The sequence below is a fragment of the Trachurus trachurus genome (genome assembly GCF_905171665.1).
Source record: "Trachurus trachurus genome assembly, chromosome: 16".
Classification (NCBI taxonomy): domain Eukaryota; kingdom Metazoa; phylum Chordata; class Actinopteri; order Carangiformes; family Carangidae; genus Trachurus; species Trachurus trachurus.
In genome coordinates this window covers 30,994,673-31,012,388 of record NC_139902.1, presented here as the reverse complement: position 1 = coordinate 31,012,388, position 17,716 = coordinate 30,994,673, and the positions used below count along the sequence as shown (strand labels likewise).

Sequence of the window (17,716 nt, the reverse complement as noted above, 5' to 3'; positions counted from 1 at the left end):
TCTGTAATGGCATTGTAATTCAAGTGTTTCAAAAAATAGAAATATAAAAAAAATTAAGCCAAACAACTGTCAACAGAAATGTACAAATGTTGACAACAAACAAAATAAATAAGAATGACTCAGAAAAAGAGTACAGAAGCTTGTGATCAATAGAAGTCCTGAAAAACCAAATCACTGTCGGCAGATGATCAATCAGTCAGGACGACTGAGTGATCTAACATTTAGTTATTTTCTTGATGTCAATAAATCTCATCAATACTTTCAACCATCACTCTCAGAATACATTTGAAACAACTTAGTAATACATAATTTTATCTTCTTATGTGCCTGCTTATTCCAACAGGCTTAATTTAAAAAAAAAAAATCTTAAGGTTTCAAATGAAGATCCTCAAACAACAGAGGAACTGTGAACAAAACACAAACAAAACTCTAGAAGCACAAGAACCAAAACCAGTGAGTCACACAGGTGAGCTATCAGTGTCACCGATCTGTGGAGTCATGCACCCTTGAGAATTTACAACAAACACACCAAAGGTACGAGACGTGATGAAACTGTAACATACCAAAATACCAACGAGAAGAATGAGCAGCATGAGAAATCTAAGATCTAATGCTGCGTTTGAGACAACAAGGAACCTGGGTCTTTCCGACCTCCTAAAAAGTGCAATCGAACGCAACATGAAGAGCTAAATAAAATCTACCCGACTTCTCCAAGAATCAGTTGTCTGACGTCACAACAATCAGCACCCGTACAGAACCACACCAGTCAATAGTAAAACATGGATTCAAATCCTTTTTAATGCTAAAATACATTAAAACGTTATGAAGTATACAACATTTAATGTACGGTTACAGATTACCTACTGATGTTGGGGAACACAGTAAATTCATGTTGCTATTTCTCTTTGATTTTAAATGATCTGTTTCATTATTTTAAAATGCAAACTTTTTGAATTGTTTTTGTGCCCTTTGTTATGTTTTAATGTCTTATGTGAAGCACTTTGAATGCAAAGTTTCTCCCGGTCCAACATGTTTTTGGTGCACATACTATTTATATTGTTATTTATTCTGATGCGTGTTTATGTCACTATATGTTTCCTGTGTTTTATGTTTTTACTTTTATGTGATCCTATGAGCTGCTACACAAATTGCCCTTTGGGACATGAAATAAATTGAACCTTGAACCAGTGTTAATTTTGTCAGCTATTTTTCAATTTAGTTTTAGTCTTAGTCTTGTGTCAAATGCCCTTATAAGTTTTAGTCATATTTAGTCAGCTTGTATTCTTTTTTGTTTAGTCACATTTAGTCGACGAAAAGTCTTGGCATTTTAGTCTAGTTTTAGTCAAAGAAAATCCAAAGTATTTTAGTCTAGTTTTAGTCAATAGTCTTTTTTTAGTCTTTGAAAGCAGATTGACAGTAATGTTAATCACAACTAATCTACTCAAACCAATAGATTCATTTTAGTCTTTTTTTTTTAGTCTCACTCATCTCACAAGATTTATGTCATTATTGACAGGCAGCTGTCAGGTGAGCCAACTTTCCAGCTTGTGTGTGCGTTTATGTAGGCTATTTGTCAGTATCTAAACAGAGATGCACACACACACACACACACACACACACACACACACACACGACCGACCAGCGCGGAGACGCGTCCACGCCAGGGACACACCGGCCGCAGAAGCGCCGCGGAGCCCTTTGATGTTAACGATTGTGTCGTTCACAGCAGCGCCGCGGCGCAGCCCCGTGCGATCCTGTCAAGCCGGGCAGGAAGTCGCACAAAGAAACAGCGAGAGAATCCGGTTAATTTTCAAAATAAAACACAGCGATTGACACATGCAATGAAGTGAACGGGAGGTGCTCCGGCTCGCACATGATCTCCGTTGCTCGGAGCTTCGCAGCGATTCCGCCGCCGGTTTACAGCGCCCGCAGCCCCCCTGCAATGGCCATGCGCCCCCCGCCCCCCATAACCAGTTTGTAGCTTACTCGCCGCACATAGCACATAGTGTGTGTGTGTTCCTCACTCAGGCACACACACACACACACACCCCTGGCAGCAGCGCAGGAGGATAAAAACATGCCATGCATCCAGTGAAGGCACTTTTTGGATTGTAGCTAATTTAAAAGTCTGTGACGAAAAAAGAAAGAGACATTTTATTAAGTTTTTATTTGATTAAGTAGATTTTGTCTCGTCTTTTTTCGTCAACAAAAAATGCGTGTAAATTTCGTCACAGTCAGTGTTAAGGGCATTGATTTCGTCTCGTCTTCGTCTCGTTTTCGTCATGAAAAAAACCATCGTTGACGAATATTTTTCGTCTCGTCTCGTCTGACGAAATTAACACTGCCTTGAACCTTGTTATTCTGGCGTGGTGTGCTTTGGGAGTTTCTGAGTTCCGAGTCGTCTCAAACGCAGCATAAGAAGTGATGTATGATGAGCACAGACACTGCTGCACGGTGAATGGTGCATGGTGGGAAATTCTGGGGTGGCTGTAGATGTGGAGTAAGATAGGGAGGAGATAAGACGAGCTCAGAGTTCCTTCTGTTGTTGAAGCTCAAACATGTCGCTCCCCCCTTCCCCTCCTCCTCCTCCTCCTCCTCTTCCTCCTCCTCCTCCTCCTCCTCCTCCTCTTGTGTTTCAGACTGGAGGTGTCTCTACCTGTGCTGCTGCGGCTGCTGTGGACCATCTGTCTCCTCGTCCCTCCGTCGTCCTCTACCCCCCACCATGACTCAGGTACGCACCATGTCCTCCTCCTCCTCCACCACATCCCTGTCACTTTCACCGCTGCTGCTGCTGCTGCTGCTGCTGACATCCAGGACTCCATTAAATCATACATGACCTTTGACCTTTGAGGACAGTGGGGGGGAAGGGAGAGGGGGCTCTGTTGCTCTTTAATCATTTCCTGTCACGCTTTGTTTCTGCTGACATGAGGCCGATTTCAAGGGTGTTTGAGGTCCCAGCAGGAAGTCATATCAGGGTTAACTGATGCTCAGCTGCAGCTCAGGGCCGACAACCACATCATCACGTACTTTACTGAACACTATACTTTATTTCTATTTTATTCATTTTTTCCAGTATTTAGACTCACTGTCATCATGATCTCTTCTTCCAGAGGGACAGGTGCAAAACATGGACAAATTAGTCTTAAAACGTTGACATAAATGCACAGAGAGGCAGTTATTATGCACATACAGATGATTGACAGCTATACATTACACATTTCCTCAAGTTACTTCTCTAAGATCACATTTAGCTATTGATCAAGTGATTACGACTTAGTTTGATATAACTTTTCATGGCCTCAAGGCATCATCATCATCATCGTCATCATCAGTCTGATCTTTCCTCTTGCGCCACCTGTTGGTTGTTCAGACGTTCCTGGTTCCCTCAGGATGAACTGGAAGAATTTTGGTGAACGTCTATTCAATGATTTTTCCCATCAGCCTTAGCTGATGGGAAAAATCTGCTAAATACTGAAAAGTCACCATACTAATACACAAAATAAAGAAAGCGTGGCTCAAATTCAAATTTATACAGGCTAGAGATTCAGGAGTCACATCCTAGACAGATTGGTTTTTGCTTGTCGAAGCGAAAAGCATGGATTGGTCAGAGTTGTGTCAGTCCTACAGCTGCCACAGAGGTTTGTTTTCGTTCCTTTTTCTGAATGGTATTGATTACTCTCAGGATAAAAGGACCATTTCACCCAGTATAACAAAACGTGTTTCTGAACAGGATTAACAACCATAACTTTAAACGCTATGGTGTCATTTATAATGTTCTGAGTTCTGAGTGTAGCCGATGTCGATCTGGCCCTCTGCGTTGTGTTTCTCACGGCCTGCCCTAGGTGGGGTTCGATCCCACGACCTCCCGCACCGGAGGCGACGATGCTAACCTCTTCGCCAAGAGGTTGACAACCCCTTGGCAAATTGGTTAGCACGTGTTTTATGGGTGGAGTGAGTGCACATCCGTTACATGAGCTATGATACAAACCCTCTTATGATTATGGTGGAAATATTCAAACCAATATATCACAAAAGGGGTTCCCGTGCATCTTTGCTGTGTACTGTAGTTTATTCGTCAGATAGTCGAATGCAACATGTTCAAGCATCACCCCAATAAAAAAAAAAAAAAAAAAAAAAAACCCAGCACAGAAAGAAAGTGTTTGGTGGAGTTTTCTTTAAAATTTGTCAGCGATGGACAAATCAGATATGTATGGAAGCCCATTTCCACCACTTGATGAAAAAAGAAAGATATGATAACTCAAAAATACTGAGATACTAAATCAAAATTATGAGACATTAACTCAAAATTATGAGATATTAACTCAAAATTATGAGATAATAGGTCAAAAATATGATATACCAAGTCAAAATTATGAGATAATTGGTCAAAATTATAATTGAGTCAAAATTATAAGAAAATAACATTATTTTGAGTTAGCATCTCATTATTTTGAGTTATTATATCTTCAGAAAGGGGCTTCCATATGCCAATTTAGTAGCAGATATAAGGGGTTGTTATTTCTATTAGTGTAATTTCCTGCCAAAACTGCTGTATTTTTCTGCTATAAAGTTTGTCGTAGCACACAGCTCAGTCCTGTTTTATTTAGATCATTAATGTAAATCATGAGTCTCTATATGTCACTGAAGCTCGTTAAAGGTTAAAGGTCTGACACCTGTTCCTCTCCTCAGATGATTCAAAGCTGCTCCACGTCACCATCCCCTCCACGCCGCCGGTGGACGCCGTGCTGGGCGGCGTCCTGACCGTTCCCTGCCTGGTGTCTCTGGCCCACCCGCCGCCGTCGCCGTCCACCAACGGCCGCCACGCCGTGCTGTCGCTGCCCCGCGTCAAGTGGACCGTCCTGACTCAGGGCCGCGAGACGGAGATCCTGGTTGCCCGCGGCGACCGGGTGAGGGTGAGCGAGGCCTACAAGGACCGAGCGGCGCTGCTCAACTACGCCTACTCGCCCGCCGACCTCACGCTGCGGCTGGACGAGCTGAGGCAGAACGACACCGGCTTCTACCGCTGCGAGGTGCAGCAGGGCCTGGAGGACGCCGACGACGTGGTGCAGATCAAGGTCAAAGGTCAGAAACACCCATAATGTCATATTCTCACCATTGTTAAAGGGATAGTTCAACATTTGGCAATAATCCCTATAGTCATAGCAGTAGGTTCATTACCTTTAATTGTCGGTGCAAGCTATTTTTAGAACGGCGGAGCAGAGCCGTGAGCTGCTCAGAGCTACGCTACGGAGGATCATTATGGGATTTCTTCTTCGTTTCCCCTCATCAAACTCATCAAATACACAATCCAACAACTCCACAACGCTGTGGTGGACAAGTTGTGACCTGCACATTCACCGCGCTATGAGATAATAACGTATTATTATGTAACATTACGACACATGAAGCAAATACTCGGAACTACTTTCGCTTTTGAAATCCCTCCGCCCAGCAGCCGTTTCTAGTTCCAGCTGCATTTACCTCTAAAACAACTCTGTGTGGTAACGTTCTGTTATTATCTCATAGCGTGGTGAATGTGCAGGTCACAACTTGTCCACCAGAGCGTTTTGGAGTTGTTGGATTGTGTATTTGATGAGTTTGATGAGGGAAAGGCGGAAGTACCGCACACCGTGCAGAGCTCGCGTCTGTACCCACCGGTAATTAACCTACTCCTTAAACTATCAGGATTATGGCAATATGCGAATTTGCCAAAATGTTGAACTATCCCTTTAAGGTTTTTATTCAGTCTTACTGTTTTTGTTTTATTGTGTTTGTGTTTTCTGACACTTTTAGTTTGCTTGGCTGCATTGTAAATTAGGTTCCTGCTTAAATAATGAATGAATAACACTGTAAAACATTTAAAATGTTTATCTAACAAAATCAAATGATCTTATTCTTTATTGAAAATACACAGGTAGACGCAAATACAAATACAAATACAGATGCAAATTGCATTTATGCACACGGAACACTTGACCATGCAGTATATTCTGCAGGTGATTGCAAAGCTAAAATCAACAACTCTCTACTTCTTCCTCTTTGCCGACGTAACTCTGCATGAGCTTTAAAATAATAATGTTATTTTGCAGGTCTGGTGTGTTTGAGTGTGTTGCATACTGAGTTATGTTCTCATATCACGCTGTCATTTTGTCCTCAGTCTCACAACCTTATTACAGAGTGAAACACATGTCGTGTGTTTGTGTTTCATTCTGTCAGAGTGAGTTTCTGAGATTTGAAAACAGGCTGAAAGGACACGACGACGTCCTTCACCGGGGGTCGCTTCCCTCTGTGAGAAATAACATGAGAGTTATTCAGAGAAATAGTCCGATGAGTGCTGCGACTGAAGAACGAGTGCACACACGTATGATGTAAAAGTCTGAAGGACGAACAGAGCGTCGTGTGGAGAGCAGAGGAGGACGGCTTTGTGTTTCATGTAGCTGTGTGTACTGTAGCACACTCTCAACGTGTGCGATGAATGGCTGTTGCGTTCGGTGCCAGCAGAGTAATAGAGTATAGATTCTCTGACCGCTGTTATTTGTGAGCTACTATGTCAGAGGCACTGATTGCTGCCTTCACTGGGGCTGCGTTAAACACAGCGTCCAGAGCAACACAACAGCAACACATACACTCCTGCACACTCTTCTGTGAGAAACGCACTTTAAAACTCAATCAGACTCACAACAAGGACGTTCACCTGCAAAACTAAACCACAGTCTGTTGTGTGTGTGTTGGCCCAGGAGTAACGCCCCCTAGTGACAGGATGATACTGTTTGTCTGTGCAGTGCTGATTCCTGCTCTGAATAATTTAGTGTTCAATAAATAAAATAACTCAACCTCTACAATAGATTTTTTTTTACCAGTAAAGAAAAAGGTGGCTCTTTTGCACTGCAAAAACTCAAAATCTTACCAATAATATTTGTCTTATTTCTAGTCAAAATGTCATTTCTAGTCAAAACAAATCTCATTATACTTAAAATAAAGACTCATCACATTAAAAAGTAGCTTGTTTTTAGACACTTTTTTTTGCTTCTTTCAAGCAGATTTTCACTTGAAAACATCTGATAGTGGAGCAAGTTTTTCTTTCTTATTACAATCACAAAAAACCTGCTTTCACTGGCAGATTTTTCTACTTATTTCAAGTGAAAATTTGTTTGAAACAAGTGAAAATGATCTAAAAACAAGTTAATTTTTAGGTGATGAGTCTTATTTTAAGTGAAAAGAGTTTAGTTTTGACTAGAAATGAAACATTTTGACAAGAAATAAGACATATTCTTGGAAAGATTTTGAGTTTTTGCAGTGTGGTAAAGTTTCTTAGTCTCAGTGCAATGAATCATTGATGCTTTATGATATATTATTGATCCAAGCCAGGATCTTTCTGTTCTTCTCTTCACTTATTTATTGATAATTCTCATTCTGACCTTTAATTAGTGTGTTGTCAGCAGTTAAGTAACTGCAAACTTACCAATATTAGGTCTTATGGAGCAGGTTGCAGGTATAAAACACTCAGAGAAATTAAATCCTACAAGTTGTTGGATGGTGGTGTTGTCCAGGTGGTGAGGGGGTGGGGCTTTGTTGTGACATCACAAAGTGACAGGAAGTCCTGACGGCTGGTTTTAAGGCTCAGTTTCTGAATACAGGCTGTGTGCATTTCTCTGTGGACTGAGGCTTTGATACTTTCACAGTGTTAATATAGAACCTAGAGCTGCTTTATAATCACACTACACATGGACATCTACCTTTATACTGTATGGAGCTTTAATACAAACATCTACCTTTATACTGTATGGAGCTTTAATACAAACATCTACCTTTATACCGTATGGAGCTTTAACACAAACATCTACCTTTATACTGTATGGAGCTTTAATACAAACATCTACCTTTATACTGTATGGAGCTTTAACACAAACATCTACCTTTATACTGTATAGGGGTGGTGTTTCATTACCGCGATGCCTCCAGCCGCTACGCCTTCACCTTCGAGCTGGCCAGAGAGGCGTGCGAGGACATCGGCGCTGAAATAGCCTCTCCAGAGCAGCTCCTGGCCGCCTACCACAGCGGATACGAGCAGTGCGATGCGGGCTGGCTGTCGGACCACTCAGTGAGGTGAGTGAGGACCCGAGAGGAAACGGTTCACACAGCTACACTCTCTGAGAGCTGGATCAAGTGGCCTCTTAGCTAGAACAATCCTGCAGTTTTGTAGGGTGATGGAGGTTTGAGACACTCAGATGTTCAGGTAGCTGAACTTGTTAAAGGGATAGTTAGTTCACCCAAAAGTGAAATTTCTCGGCGTAGCAGTGCATGTCCATATAACGGTTGCAAATGGATACCAACTGTCTTCGTAACAAAAAGACACATCAAAAAACATCAAAATACCTCCATGCTGCTCGTATGTAATGTCCCTCTTGTATTGAAGCCCCGAAATGCGAAATTGTCCCGAAAAAAATTAAATAATATTTTCAAGCTTGTTTTGTAGCGGAAGCTTCTCGAAGCTCCTCTTCCCGGTTCGTCAACTTTGGACGAACTGGGAAGAGGAGCTTCGAGAAGCTTCCGCTACAAAACTAGCTTGAAAAAAATGGCCTTATTTAATTTTTTTCGGGACAATTTCGCATTTCGGGGCTTCAATACAAGACGGACATTACATACGAGCAGCATGGAGGTATTTTGATGTTTTTTGGTGTGTCTTTTTGTTACGAAGACAGTTGGTATCCATTTGCAACCGTCATATGGACATGCACTGCTACGCCGAGACCCCCTGTAACTCAGAGAAGCCACGGAGGACTCTGAAACTTCTCCCAGCCCTTATTAGTTCACATGAGGGTGAGGAGATAATGAGTGCAATTTCAATTTTGGGTGAACTATCCCTATAATTTGTCCTCTACAAAAAACAAAACAGCCATGCTATAGACAGCTGCTTGATTGACATGTGGCCGAGGGAGCGTCGAGGTGGGGTCAGGCTGGAGGACTGACGGTGGAGCACTCAACATTTGACATGGCTCGCTACATCTGCACGTTGTAGATCATCAAGTAGGCTAGAGACAGAGAGAGACAGAGAGAGAGAGAGCCACTCGTCTGACACCATCTCCTCGACGCTCCCTCAGAGAAGAGCTGGAGAACAAGTGTGCCGGTTTGGAGAGCTGCCATTATTACACAGTCGGGGAGAGGCACTCCTCTGTGTTTTTAGTGGCGTTGACTCGTGTCATTTCCTCCTGCAGATATCCCATTCAGATGCCGAGAGAGGGCTGTTTCGGGGACATGGACGGGATGCCGGGAGTGAGGAACTATGGACTGATGGAGCCCGATGAGCTGTATGACGTCTACTGCTACGTGGAGAATATAGAAGGTGAGGGGCTCAAGGACGTTATTTAAAATTTACTTGAACAACTTTTTGAGCAGCTACTGACTTTGTCACCTTCGATTTTACTGTAGGATGCAATCAAGGGCGTAACTTTGGGTTTAACATTATTCAATCTCTACCCATATAAGGATTTTTTTAAAGGGATAGTTCAACATTTTAGCAAATTGGCCCATTCCCATAATCCCTATAGTCATAACAGTAGGTTCGTCACCTTTGATTGTCGGTGCAAGCTGTTTTTAGAACGGCGGAGCAGAGCCGTGAGCTGCTCAGAGCTACGCTACGGAGGCTCATGGGATTTCTTGGTTTCCCTCATCAAACTCATCAAAAACACAATTAATCCCCAAAACGTTACCAGACAGAGTTGTTTTAGAGGCAAATTCATGTAAAACCATTGATACGTGTTCCCGTCGGGGACAGTTTTTCAGCAAACAGTCTCTGTATTTACCTCTAAAACAACTCTGTCTGGTAACGTTGTGTTATTATCTCATAGCGTGGTGAATGTGCAGGTCACAACTTGTCCACCAGAGCGTTGTGGAGTTGTTGGATTGTGTATTTAATGAGTTTGATGAGGGAAACCAAGAAATCCCATAATGAGCCTCCGTAGCGTAGCTCTGAGCAGCTGCTCCGCCGTTCTAAAAATAGCTTGCACCGACAATTAAAGGTAACGAACCTACTGCTATGACTATAGGGATTATGGCAATGGGCCAATTTGCCAAAATGTTGAACTATCCCTTTAAGCAAATAAAGGGTGGATTTGATCTTTTGGGGAGTTATAACCCCCTGAACCCCCAGTAAATTACATGGATGCAATGATATCCAAACACAGAGATGAATTTTAACAAGTTTAACTTGATTATTTATGGACTTATTCTGTTGTTCTGTGTTTCTTTGTTTTGCTGCTGCTGAGTTCCAGTCACTGAAAATCGTAATGCAACAGTAGGCGACTGTATCTCTGATAATAGTCCAATAGTAATAATAATAGGTGCAAGTGTTTGTGTTGGACATTGCACCAACAGGACAAGAATAAATCATGTTTCTAGTTTAATTTGGAAGAATTCAGCTGCTCTGCTCAGCCCTGAGCTCAGACCTCGTCCAACACCTTTTTGGATTGAACTGGATGCAAACTGTGCCAGGTCCTTATCACCCAACGTGTGCTGCAGCTCATTAATGCTCTTGTGCCTGAATGGGATCAAATCCCTGCAGCTAGGTCAGTGGGAGACTTAAGGTTTTCCACTGACAGCTCACACACACACACACACACACACACACACACACACACACACACACACACACACACACACACACACACACACACACACACTACACAGCCAAAAGTGTATAAACCATGGTAATGAAACCATGAAATATCATAATCATGCACTCAGTTACAGAAACAGTGATAGGAGAAAAGTTGTTCTGCCAAATCATTGATGCATAATTCTCCACTTGACTGGATTGTAGAGTTATATACTATGAAAAGACCACTCCAAACTTTACTTAATAAATCAGCATCTTTACATAACAGCCATTCGATTCCAGTGTCTATTGGATTTCAACACACCTCACTCTACTTAAAGAGGCATTGATTAGGTGACCACCTGAGCCAAATCATATTCAATGAAGTAGAAAAGTAGAAGTATAAAAACCACTGCTACGATTAAAAATTGGGGTTGTTCCACCAATGTTAATTTCTGACCTCTTCCTAAATTAAAAATGTAGTGTTTTATCTTTAAAAATTAATCTGAACTAGTTTTCTTTTGTATTATTTTGAAGTATTTGCCATTTTCTGCAAATAAATGCTCTATATGACAATATTTTTTATTTCAAATTTGGGAAAAATGTTGTCAGTAGTTTATAGAATAAAACAAAATTGTTAATTTTACTCAAACACATACCTTTAAATAGTAAAACTAGAGAAATTCATAATTTTGAAGTGGCCTCTTGGTTTTTTTTTCCAGAACTGTATATTGTATATTTGATTGATTTAATTAAAGGGATAGTTCAACATTTTGGCAAATTGGCCCATTGGCATAATCCCTATAGTCATAGCAGCAGGTTTGTTGTCGGTGCAAGCTGTTTTTAGAACGGCGGAGCAGAGCCGTGAGCTGCTCAGAGCTACGCTACGGAGGCTCATGGGATTTCTTGGTTACCCTCATCAAACTCATCAAATACACAATCCAACAACTCCACAACGCTCTGGTGGACAAGTTGGGACCTGCACATTCACCACGCTATGAGATAATAACACAACGTTACCACACAGAGTTGTTTTAGAGGGAAATACAGAGACTGCTTGATGAAAAACTGCCCCGACGGAGACGTGTATCAGCGGTTTTGCATGAATTTCCCTCTAAAACAACTCTGTGTGGTAACGTTGTGTTATTATCTCATAGCGTGGTGAATGTGCAGGTCACAACTTGTCCACCAGAGCGTTGTGGAGTTGTTGGATTGTGTATTTGATGAGTTTGATGAGGGGAAACCAAGAAATCCCATGAGCCATAGCGATTATGGCAATGGGGCCAATTTGCCAAAATATTGAACTATCCCTTTAAAACCTGCCTCATGCGTATCCCTCATGTACAGGTGAGGTGTTCCACGGCTCCGCCCCCCTGCGCTTCACCTTCTGGGAGGCCAAGGCGTTCTGCCTGAGCCACGGCGCGGAGCTGGCCACCACGGCTCAGCTGTACGCCGCCTGGAACGACGGACTCAACCACTGCAGTCCGGGCTGGCTCGCCGACGGGAGCGTGCGTTACCCCATCGTCACCCCCAGGGAGCGCTGTGGGGGCGGGGAACCGGGGGTCAGGACCGTGTATCGCTACAGCAACCAGACGGGCTTTCCCGAGGCTCAGACACGACACGACGTCTACTGCTTCAGAAGTAAGAACCATCTCTGCACTGCAAAAACTCAAAGTCTTTCCAAGAATATTAGTCTTATTTCTTGTCAAAATGTCTCATTTCTAGTCAAAACTAAACTCTTTCCACTTAGAATAAGACTCATCACCTAAAAATTTACTTGTTTTTAGATCATTTTCACTTGTTTCAAACTAATTTTCAATTGAAATAAGTAGAAAAATCTGCCAGTGAAAGCAAGTTTTTTTGTGCTTGTAATAAGAAAGAAAAACTTGCTCCACTGTCAGATTTTTCTATTTATTTCAAGTGAAAATCTGCTTGAAAGAAGTAAAAAGTGTCTAAAAACAAGCTACTTTTTAATGTGATGAGTCGAATGATGAGTAGAATGAGATTTGTTTTGACTAGAAATGAGACAAATATTCTTGGTAAGATTTTGAGGTTTTGCAGTGTGTCTGATCTCTGTGCTGCTGTCAGTGATCCAACCTTCTCTCCGTTCTTATTTTCTTGTCAAACACTGGATAGTTGTTGTACCTCGACCAGAAACCATTCACATGAAACAGCTGGTTATTATGACTCAGATGAAGGAGGATCTGCACCTTGGTGAACTGCTCCACTGCTTCCTCAGTCTGTTTTCTTTGCACTTGTGTCTTTGTGTCTTTGTGAAACAAACCATCAGTCACGGTTCGAGCACCGCTCCAACTGAAACTCCACAGTCAACCAGTAAACGGTCCAAATGTCTGGACAGTAAAAGCTTACAGTATTTGATCAAGAATGCTTTGGGGACTGACTTGGGGACTTGGGGTATCCCAGCATGCATTTCATGCCAACCAGTGGTGAGATGAGCGCCTACCTGAAAAGTTGCTCGACTGGTTTGGCTGTTGGTTCCAAACAGCTTCTTTTCTGTAGATGTTGCTCTATGCTGTGTGATAATAGATGTCATTTTATTGAAAGCAGTGAGTTCATCATGAGAATCTTTTGTTGGATGATGCTGGCATTAAAGGGATAGTTCAACATTTTGGCAAATTGGCCCATTTCCATAATCCCTATAGTCATAGCAGTAGGTTCGTTACCTTTAATTGTCGGTGTAAGCTATTTTTTAGAACGGCGGAGCAGAGCCGTGAGCTGCTCAGAGCTACGCTACGGAGGCTCATGGGCTTTCTTGGTTTCCTTCATCAAACTCATCAAATACACAATCCAACAACTCCACAACGCTCTGGTGGACAAGTTGTGACCTGCACATTCACCACACTATGAGATAATAACACAACGTTACCACACAGAGTTGTTTTAGAGGGAAATACAGAGACTGTTTGATGAAAAATGCCCCCAATGGGAACGCGCATCAGCGGCTTTGCATGAATTTCCCTCTAAAACAACTCTGTGTGGTAACGTTGTGTTATTATCTCATAGCGTGGTGAATGTGCAGGTCACAACTTGTCCACCAGAGCGTTGTGGAGTTGTTGGATTGTGTATTTGATGAGTTTGATGAGGGAAACCAAGAAATCCCATGAGCCTCCGTAGCGTAGCTCTGAGCAGCTCACAGCTCTGCTCCGCCGTTCTAAAAATAGCTTGCACCGACAATTAAAGGTAACGAACCTACTGCTATGACTATAGGGATTTTGGCAATGGGCCAATTTGACAAAATGTTGAACTGTTCCTTCAAATCCTCAACTCAGTGAAGTAATATCAGGAAAAGGTGCAGTAAAATATCTGTACTGTAGTAACAGTTCAACCCTCTGCTCTTCACTCCAGGTGATAACGGCCCCTACACCGAATCTCCTCAGGACTTTCTTGCCACGGAGCCGGAGGACATCGGCCAGGACATTGTTTTTGTAACTAATCCTGCTCAGGAGGAGGAGGAGGAGGAGGAGGAGGTTGGTGTTGGTGTTAGTGAGGTAACAGTAGAGGGGGTTGAAGAGCTGCTGCACGCACACACAGTCAGTCCTGTAAAGGCTCGGGCCCCCGTGGAGGCTCAAGCCCCGACGAGGTGCTACGACAAGGACCAGCTGGATCTCCATCAGGCCGTCACTCCTCCCTCGGAGCCTCAGCACCACTTCACCACCACCAGAGACAGCTGGGAGTCCCACCAACCAGCACCTGAAGAGCATCCAGATGAAGATGAAGATGAGGAGTCTCACACACATCCACATCCAACCTCTGAAGCCGTAACTTCTCATGAAGCCTCCACTGAAGAGTCGTCGTCCTCGGAGACTCACTTACCCGAGGAGGTTACCCACGAGACGGAGACTCTGGACCTGCTGGATGTTAATGCAACATCTGGAACCGATGCAAATGAGCTGTTTAACACTTCTTCTTCAGAGGTCCCGACGGTCCAGCTGGAGGAAGAAGAAGAAGAAGAACTTCCCGTCTCGCAGGAGGACCACACTCCTCCAGAGGTCCACTCTGAAGCCGAGCCGGTCCACTCCAGCACGTCCTCTTACGATGTTTCAGGGCGGCCAGAAGAGGCCAGTGCCGGTGCTGTGGAGGAGGAGGAGGAGGTGTCGACAGCAGCGACGGCGGCTACTTCGCCCCACTCTGAGGAAACAGATGTTCCCTCCACTGCAGCAGCTGTGGAGCGTCCAGCAGAAGAGTCTGAGTCTGAGTCTGGAGAGGAGAGCGCTGATGATGAAATACAAGAGCAGGGGACTCCAAGTGGGATCGGAGTGGACACTTCTGACATCACCGAGCCGCTCCCTACGACTGGTTCGACTCATTCGACTCATTCACTTGAAACTGATTCAACTGGTTTACCTGATTCAACAGATTCAACTTCTTCAGGTAAGTGTACAGTGAATATTAAAGTCAGGACATAACAGAACGTTACGAGACGGAGTTGTTTGTCCCTGAAGGCAACGCGCATCAGCGGTTTTGCATGAATTTCCCTCTAAAACAACTCTGTGTGGTAACGTTGTGTTATTATCTCATAGCGTGGTGAATGTGCAGGTCACAACTTGTCCACCAGAGCGTTGTGGAGTTGTTGGATTGTGTATTTGATGAGTTTGATGAGGGAAACCAAGAAATCCCATAATGAGCCTCCGTAGCGTAGCTCTGAGCAGCTCACGGCTCTGCTCCGCCGTTCTAAAAATAGCTTGCACCGACGAATAAAAGTAACGAACCTACTGCTATGACTATAGGGATTATGGCAATGGGCCAATTTGCCAAAATGCTGAACTATCCCTTTACTATGCATGATAAATGCACACTCTGCACACTCTCAAATTTGACATTTTAACCTGTAAAGCTAGTTAAGATTTTGGAAACTGGTCACATGACATTAGCACCACTGTATAGCCATAACATCTGGGTTATATAATCCAGATGTTAGTTTTATTTCTTAGATATATTTTCCCGCAGGTTTTTTTCTTTTTTTCTTCTGTTTCCTGTTTAATTTTGCATTTTCAAATTGAATATACTTCACAAAGAAATTACATTTATCATGTAATTTCAGATGAGCTCTTATTTTGACAGGTTACGATGTGGAGCACTCAGGTGTAACCATGGAGACCTCCATCCCAGTGGACCAGAGCGAGGAGGAGGAGGAGCAGAGTGGACACGTCCATCCTGCAGAGATCCCCTCAGCAGCAGAGGTCGTCACGGTGACCGACGACTCTGACTCCGGCTCCGGCTCCACCGTCGACGCTCCCGTCCTAATCAACGATCCTGTCACCATGGTAACCTCCGTGGCGTCCGTGACCTCGTCTCCTCCGTCAGCAGAGAAGATCATCACCTTGGTACCCGACAGCAGCGCTCCGTCCGAGGCCGAACATCTGGAGGAAGTCCAGGAGGGATTAGGACGCAGCTCCGAGGAGTTCCTCAGCACGGTACAAGTTATGCTGCATTCATCAATCAATCAATCAATCAATCAATCAATCAATCAATCAATCAATCAATCAATCAATCAATCAATCAATCAATCAATCAATCAATCAATCAATCAATCAATCAGGCTTTATTTGTATAGCACTTTTCATGCCCATGGCAGCTCAAAGTGCTTTACATGTTAAAAACAAGCAATATAGGGGACACATATTGGGAGACATAGGGAACACATGTTAGGGAGACATACATAGATTCACAAACACATACACATTCACACAATAATTTTAGAACATTGGATTTTATCGGGGAAACGCTAGTGGGGAAAACACTAGATAAAATGAAGTAAAATAAATAAAATTGAGAAGACCAGAAAGACACTAGGTAAAATGAAGTAAAATAGGCAGGTGTAGTGGGATAGAATAGAGAAAAGAATGGATGAATGAAAATAGAATAAAAAAGATAATAATAGTAAACAAATAAATAAGAAAATAAGATAGATTAAATTAAATGCATGTTTCAGAATAATAGAAATAGTACGAATCAGTTAAAAGCAAGGCTAAAAAGGTAGGTCTTCAGTTTGCTTTTAAAAATGTCCAGATTCTCATAACAACTCGGAGGTCGGGATTCCCAACTCGGAAATTTCCGACTTCCGACAGCTGTTACAGTGTGGAGTCAGGCCTCTCCAACCACAATTAAGTCAATTGCATCTCTGTATAATCAAACCATAAAAATAATGGCCAAGAAACCAATAAAGTGGCATCACTGTCTCATCTTGAAGCAGTATAATTTGCTTAGGTTTGACAATTTCTTAAAATTTTCGTCCGTCAAACTGGTTTTTAAGTGTTTGCAGAACTTGGCTCCAGATGTCCTGTGTAGTCGTTTTAGAAAACAAAATAGTGATAGGATCACCAGAGGTACGGCAAGTGGCAACTGTAACATCTCACGCCGTAAGAAGACCTCCTTTGGGCAATCAGCCTTCTCTATAAAGGGTTCCCAGATGTGGAATTCACTACCGACCGAAATAAAACTAACCCGAGACATTAGGATTTTTAATACAAAGGTTAAAATCTGGCTGAAACAAAATCAGAACTGTATGCATTTTTAATGTGTCATGACTTGGTATGATTTTAGATGTATTGTACATTTTATAGTGTTATATATGTAATTTTGATGTCTTTCTTCTCACCTTCTTTTTTCTACTAAAAGCCTAACTAGGGCTTCCTGAGTTGGAAACTAGCATTAGCTATAATCTCTGTATGCAGAACATCAGTCACATTGACTTGTTTGTAACGAGTGGAAGTGTCACTATGTTAACCTGCATTGTCCCTATCAAATAAACTGCATTAAATTAAATTGCGTTCACGCTGCAGGAACTCGGGAGAAAAAAAACATGGATACCTGAAGGAAGTTTGGCCTGTTGTGGCTCATAGCTGAATAGGAAAATAAATGCAGCAGTAAATGATGTTTATTTTGGAGGAGAGGAGACGCTGCAGATGAGTGCACAATACACATATAATGTTACAGCCTTGATAACAGTTAAACGTTATTTCCGTCACATACGAGGAACACAATTTCACACCATACAACAATCACAGCTTAATATAAACGTATTTCATATAGGCTACTGCAATAATACACAAAAATATACATTCAAGCCTCAACAAATAACTTAAAATGTCTAAATTCTAA

At 42.5% G+C, this 17,716-nt stretch overlaps 1 protein-coding gene across 1 annotated transcript in view; it reads left to right on the top strand.

The window, feature by feature from the left end:
- Nucleotides 1-2,465: 2,465 nt before the first annotated feature.
- Nucleotides 2,466-17,716, top strand: part of bcan (brevican) — a gene marked incomplete at both ends in the record, with an annotated part of 29,163 nt that continues 13,912 nt past the window's right edge. The window contains 8 exons of the mRNA XM_083990359.1: nt 2,466-2,500; nt 2,640-2,731; nt 4,690-5,082; nt 7,932-8,106; nt 9,216-9,343; nt 11,942-12,235; nt 13,961-14,911; nt 15,677-16,029. Coding sequence (XP_083846485.1) covers nt 2,466-2,500; nt 2,640-2,731; nt 4,690-5,082; nt 7,932-8,106; nt 9,216-9,343; nt 11,942-12,235; nt 13,961-14,911; nt 15,677-16,029 — 2,421 coding nt within the window. The remainder of the gene's footprint in view (nt 2,501-2,639; nt 2,732-4,689; nt 5,083-7,931; nt 8,107-9,215; nt 9,344-11,941; nt 12,236-13,960; nt 14,912-15,676; nt 16,030-17,716) is intronic.